This window comes from Oncorhynchus tshawytscha, linkage group LG03, assembly GCF_018296145.1.
Source record: "Oncorhynchus tshawytscha isolate Ot180627B linkage group LG03, Otsh_v2.0, whole genome shotgun sequence".
NCBI classification, from domain to species: domain Eukaryota; kingdom Metazoa; phylum Chordata; class Actinopteri; order Salmoniformes; family Salmonidae; genus Oncorhynchus; species Oncorhynchus tshawytscha.
The window spans coordinates 57,885,426-57,892,338 of NC_056431.1; the positions used below are offsets into that span (position 1 = coordinate 57,885,426).

The 6,913-nt window shown below is 44.3% G+C and overlaps 1 protein-coding gene across 1 annotated transcript; it reads left to right on the plus strand.

The window, feature by feature from the left end:
• Nucleotides 1-2,553: 2,553 nt before the first annotated feature.
• vgll3 (vestigial-like family member 3) lies at nucleotides 2,554-6,663 on the plus strand. Its single transcript, XM_024408265.2, has 4 exons — nucleotides 2,554-3,060; nucleotides 3,717-4,080; nucleotides 5,340-5,912; nucleotides 6,043-6,663. The coding sequence occupies exons 1-4, from the start codon at nucleotides 2,947-2,949 to the stop codon at nucleotides 6,078-6,080; spliced, it is 1,089 nt and encodes a 362-aa protein (XP_024264033.1). The 5' UTR covers nucleotides 2,554-2,946; the 3' UTR covers nucleotides 6,081-6,663.
• Nucleotides 6,664-6,913: the final 250 nt, after the last annotated feature.

Consider the following 6,913-nt stretch of genomic DNA (forward strand, 5'->3'; position numbering starts at 1 on the left):
TTTTCTAAAACTGGGGCAAAACAACACACACTGATATCAATAATAAAATGATATCAAGATCCATTCATTTATACATGGCATACATATCACAGAGATGATAAAACAGCAGTGTTAGGTAAATTACACTCTTTACACTGAGTACTTCTGTAATGAGATGAGCAGGGGGCTTGAGTCCCTCAGTATATACTGATATCTTCACCCCTGAGTGCACGTGTGTGTGCGTGTGCATGCATTTGTGTGTGTGTGTGTGTGTGTGTGTGTGTGTGTGTGTGTAGGAGGGGCAGCTGCTCCTCCAGTGTGAATGTCAGGCTTTATCATGGAACTCACTTGAGAAACAAGTGGACTCAGCGAACACAGCCATCTCTGTCTTATCTCTCCATAGTCCTCTCATTATTCTGCTGCTCCTCTACACTGAGGGTCTGAACCAGACCAGACCAGACCAGGCCAGGCAGCACCTGTATGTGCTCTGCAGGTTCACCTCTCTTCTCCTAAAAAATAACCATCATCAGCAGCACTTGTGTGTTGTTTACAGCCCCCCCTCCCCCCGTCGTCGTCATCGTCCTCTCCTTCACTGTCCTCCTCTCCCATCTCCACTCCTCTCCTGTCTACCTCACTCACCACTGTAAAAGCCTCTCAAGCGCAGCTGGCAATGCTCTACAGAAATGGACACGATCCACACACCATCTCCAGAGTTGGGCCTGAAATCACAGGCCAGGACCATATAATACCTTCATTTGTGTCTATATCTGTGACAGAAGGACCGGCCATGTGAGAAACACAAGGTTAGGTTTACTCAGGACCAGAGAGGAGTGGTGTGACCCACATAGATCCTATTACAAAGCTCTATATGTAATTATATGGTGAGACACTGTCTGTGATCTGTAAACTATGTGCTGTCACCAGCAGGTGGCAGCAGATCACTCATTGACATCTTCCACTGACAGTTCCTCACGAAGGACCAAATACAGGGGCCCACTTCCAAACCAAACCCTGGCCCCTTCACACAGGTTCTTATTATAAGTAATATATCTAAAAGGAGTAGGTGTGTGGAAAAGCAATGTATTTCTGATTCCTATTCAAAATATTTTGATATGGAATAGGGCATAGAGCAGGCTAGTCAGGTGAATGCAGTCACTGTGGTACATTTTGTTGATTGCACTGGTTTAAGTATGAATATAACTATATAAGTAGACAATAATGTGGACATCATTTGTATTTTTGGGGAGCTTGCTGAAAGACCCAGTAGTCTCTGTGTTAGTGACAATAATGTGGACATCAATTGTGTTATTGGGGAGAAGCTGAAAGACCCAGTAGTCTCTGTGTAAGTGATAATAATGTGGACATCAGTTGTGTTTGGGGGAGAAGCTGAAAGACCCAGTAGTCTCTGTGTTAGTGATAATAATGTGGACATCAGTTGTGTTATTGGGGAGTTGCTGAAAGACCCAGTAGTCTCTGTGTTAGTGATAATAATGTGGACATCAGTTGTGTTTTTGGGGAGCTTGCTGAAAGACCCAGTAGTCTCTGTGTTAGTGATAATAATGTGGACATCAGTTGTGTTTTTAGGGAGCTTGCTGAAAGACCCAGTAGTCTCTGTGTTAGTGATAATAATGTGGACATCAGTTGTGTTTTTGGGGAGCTTGCTGAAAGACCCAGTAGTCTCTGTGTTAGTGATAATAATGTGGACATCAGTTGTGTTTTTGGGGAGCTTGCTGAAAGACCCAGTAGTCTCTGTGTTAGTGATAATAATGTGGACATCAGTTGTGTTTTTGGGGAGCTTGCTGAAAGACCCAGTAGTCTCTGTGTTAATGATAATAATGTGGACATCAGTTGTGTTTTTAGGGAGCTTGCTGAAAGACCCAGTAGTCTCTGTGTTAGTGATAATAATGTGGACATCAGTTGTGTTTTTGGGGAGCTTGCTGAAAGTCCCAGTAGTCTCTGTGTTAATGAGTAATGAGGAGTCTGTGCAACTACAGCAGCCCCAGTAGAGGAAGTGTACAGAGTGGGTGCTGTGTGTGTGTGTGTGTGTGTGTGGGGTGGGTGTGTGTATGTGTGTGTGTGATCTCAACCCATTTGAACACTTATGGGAAATTCTGGAGCAGCACCTGAGACTTGTGTTTTCCACCACCATAAACAAAACACCAAATTATTGAATTTCAAGTGGAAGAATGGCATTGCATTCCTCCAATAGAGTTCCAGACACTTGTAGAATCTATGTCAAGGCCCAATGAAGCTGTTCTGGCTGCTTGTGGTGACACAACACCCTATTAAGACACTTTATGTTGGTGTTTCCTTTATTTTGGCAGCTACCTGTGTCTGCCACATTCTCCCCTTTTTTGGTAATGTCAGAGCCTGCCAAGTGTACTGGAAAACTAGGCCAAATGTTCGACAATAGTATGGAATTCCCCAAATAGACATGCCACACCCAATGGGTTAAAATTGTAACATAAAATTAAACACAGTCCATGACACAATACTGGATATTTACATTCACTTATCTGACGATGCTCACCATTTCAATTCACTGAAAGCCTCCCAATTCTACCTTCAAGAGGATGCCACACTCATACCTCACCTCTCTTCCTCCGAGCCGCGGGTATGCGCTCAGTGGGCGTGTACGCGCAGAGTCCCATCCCTCCTCTCCTCTCCATAGCCCATAGTACCGTTAAAACATTCCTCCAATCAGAGTCGCTTCTAAGAACTTTGCAAAGTGGAGTATGTCGGGTACCATATGTTCGCTTTCACTCGGATTTGGTTCGGCTCAGTAGGAGGTGTTGGTCCTATTGGCTCGGCATTGTCTTTATGCAAACAGCTCCTTTCACCGACGCCATGTCTATTGTCACCGCCAAGGTTTATATGGAGGCAGCGGTGGACCTAAGGATTACACCCGTCTGAGGAGCGCTGATTCAGGCTGTTTCTCTTTGAGCCCCTGACAGCTTCGTCACAGTCATGAGTTGTCTGGATGTGATGTTTCACCAGAGTTATGGAGGCCACTACCTCCCTGCGTCTTCAGCAGCAGCAGCCTACAAAGCAGCATACTATCACCATCAGCACCAGCAACAGGTGGGTGTCCAGACTAGACGAAATAGTAATGGCGTAGTATTTGTTTGTTCTTTAATACTAGGCTATTTTTTTGTGTTCTAATAATTGGCGCTTTTACGCACGAATACACTCCGTGAGCAATGTTTTGGGGCGTCGCAGATGTCAGTTCACAGAACTGTTCGCAGATGTGGGTGTCACAGAACTCTAAAAGTTACCAGTTGAAAAGTTGAAGTTGCTCGTGATGTATTTAGTTAGAGCAGGTCATGCAGAATGACTCGGACTCCTTGTTCCATCAGAAGGGTGATGTAATGAGAGCTCGTCACTGTCACTCAGGAATGTTGATGATGATGGTTCATGTGATACGGCCACGAGCATCTGCATAGTCGTCATACTTTCACCAGAACACGCGCGCGGAAACGTCCTACAACTTCTTGGATAAACTTCGGTCTGTAAAGATGATTCGTTTTTCTTAATATAGAGGTCATAGAGAATTTAAGTAATTATACTGGCTAGTATGACTTTCAACGAGGGATGTATTTTTTTCAGTTGATGTATACACCTTGAATCATCTGGTTTGATCGTTGTGCTGACTAGACAGACAGGCTGGTGCTCTCATGGCTGAATCTGTGGCATACATTTTTCTCTCTCTCCCTCTCCGTCTATTTCCCTCTCTGTAGAAGAAGCTGGGTGTTTACAGTAGGATGCAGCAGGACAGCACCGAGCAGCAGTTTCCAGGGGGGAGACAGCAACAGCAGCGTGGGGGTGGAGGGGGGAGGCAGGCTGGGGAGAAGGGGGTCCGACAGGGCCTGGAGGTTTCTGGGCTGGGGGGCACTTGGAGGTCTGGGAAGGACAGCCAGCCGGCTGAGGCAGAGTACCTGAGCTCCAGGTGTGTCCTGTTCACCTATTTCCACGGCAACATCGAGGATGTGGTGGATGAGCATTTCTCCAGGGCTCTGAGCCAACCCAGCACCTTCACTGGAGAGACCAGGAGCTCCAGGTGCACACCCATTCACACCTCTGCCTCGGCTGGACTGTGGAAAGGTAGGAACACACAGGGACACCCATTCACACCTCTGCCTCGGCTGGACTGTGGAAAGGTAGGAACACACAGGGACGCCCATTCACACCTCTGCCTTGGCTGGACTGTGGAAAGGTAGGAACACACAGGGACACCCATTCACACCTCTGCCTCGGCTGGACTGTGGAAAGGTAGGAACACACAGGGACACTCATACCATTACTCATCTGAAAACAGTATTATTCAAATGGATTCATTATCTTTTACTGTTACTTTTTATTTAGAATAATACAAATGTTATTGTGGAAAAACCTAGTGTTTCCAAAAACCTTTTCCGATATAGATTCTTCACTTGTAATTAGTGTTGAGCGATTAACTGACTTTTTTTTTGGTTTGTTTTGTTAAACCAACATCAGTTCAATTATTAGAATTGCATTTCGTTCGGTCTTTTCTGAGCTCAATGCTCAGTTTCTTTAGAGATAAATCAGATCAAGCCCAAACGGTGAGATGTAAAGTTAGGGGGTTGTAGTTTCCAACAGTCCAATATTTTACACAGTTAGTGCAGAACTGTTCATGATACAAACTGTTCACACACCTCTTGTTGGCGGAGAAAACTTTTAACAGGTTTAAAGCTTATTTCCTGTTCTACACATTTTGTCATGGGGTGCAAAGAAAACTTTTCTGTTTTAAAGCTCATTTTCTTACAATTCTATACATTTTGCCATGTCTAATGTGCATTAATGTGATATTTGAGTGACTCGAACATTACTTCCAAATCTATGTGCTAAAAAATCTAGCAAAAAAACTTTTGCTGATTTGGGCTAGTTGATCTGGAAATTTCTGACAAGTTATAAATAACTATGGTATGCAATGACTAACATGACAATAGGAAAACTGGTGATGCACTACCCAATTTTGAAATTGCACCTTGTGCATTCTACTATTATAACTTTCAATAGTAAGTTGAAAGCCAGACTGAGCCCCACAGTTTGGGAACCACTGATCTAAGTGATTGATAGTTGGTATTCAGCAGTCATAAAATGTGCCTTATTTAGTTTTAAGTACTAATAAAATTGTGATTTTGTCAGTCAGCATAGGCAGCAGCTCTATAGAGATGAGATGATGACATGGAAGGAAATAAAGTCATCAAATAAAACAAATGTAATATGCACAAAAAATGAACGCTTTTATTAAAGTACTATGAATAAATGATGTAACCTTTAGGCTGTTTACATGAATGTCTGTCTATCTTTTACTGACTATCTCCATTTCTGTCTTTCAGACAGTGTATCTCTCTCAGAAGGCCAGTGTAATTCTCTGTCCTCTTCTCTGTGGGGTGGAGGTTACCAGTCCCAGACCAGCCCCTGTCTGCCCATCCACCCAGACTTCTCCCCCATCCCTGCAGGCTTCCATGCCCCAGACAGAGCTCTGTGGACAGGCCACGCTCTGCCCCAGCCCAGCCTCCCTCCTCCAACCTCTATCCCTGACCCCTGGGCCTACAGCCTCAGCCCCCAGACCTCCGCAAGCTGCACACACGTCCACGACGTCTACCCACCCACACACCCTCACACACACATGCACCCCCGGCACACACACACAGTATTACATCCCCACCCGTCCCATGACCCATGCCTAAACCCCAGGTTCAGCCCTCTGCTCCTGACTGGTGTGAAGACTCAGAGCCCCCTAGCCCACAGCCCTGCTGGACACAGCACACACAGTAACACACACAGCAGCCAGAGCCCAGGGATACACAGTGGTGTGAAGACAGAGGTGGAGCAGGCCAGCCCCCCAACCCTGACCCCCTCAGCCTGGCCCACAGCTCTACACACACCCATGGATATCTACGACTCAGGTAAGCCTCTGACCTGGATCACACACACACACACACACACACACACAAACACTCACTCTCCCATGTCTATGTTTCTGCTACATTGTTGTTTTATCTAAAAGTTGATGATATGCTGTTTCTCTCTCTCCAGGTCTGGATCAGGACAAAGTGAAGGCTGTTTGGTTCTGAGAGAGAGGATATGACATTACGGTGACGTCACCCTGCCACTGAGCTGTGATCAGCTCTAACAGAACCTCCTGGAACCACATTGTTTTGTGGACTCGTTCTCTAGAAGACTCTCCACTCACTAGAAGAACTCAGAACTCCAGGGTGGTTTTAGGTTTCTCAGAAATCCTTCTGGAGAAATATAGACTACTCTCCATGCCTCACAATCCACCAGGGATACTTCAGATCACTCTTTGGCAAAATATTTGTTCCTAATTTGTACCAAAAGTATTAGCTGGTTGATTGGAAACTAGTATCCCACATGAGGGTTCTGTTTAAAGAACGTAGTTTGTGGGAACACCACTCAGCCAAGCCTCTTTCTGATCTTTTAATATTGTGTTATGTGTGTAACTAGCTATATGTGTGTAATTGACTGAAATATATGTTGTTATATACAGTAGTACTGTGATCTGAAGTGATTATCATTTCCGTAAAGTGTTTGATTGTTGCTAATTGTTTTTCACCAATCCTGTGTTGTCATGTTGCCTAGTGTTCTGTATGTGTGGAGAAATGTCATTATTGATGTGTAATAAATTGCTAAGTTCTATTGGCAATCATGCCCTACATCTTTAAGAGCTGACTCAAAGTACACAGCTAAATGTCATTTTTTTCTATCAAATCTGATCATTGAATATCAACCAGCATTGTTTAGGATTGATATGTAGGTCAGCCTTGAACTTTTACTCAGAAATCCATCTATATTGAACAAAAATATAAAAGCAACATGCAACAATTTCAAAGATTTTACTGAGTTACAGTTCATATAAGGAAATCAGTCAATTGAAATAAATCCATTA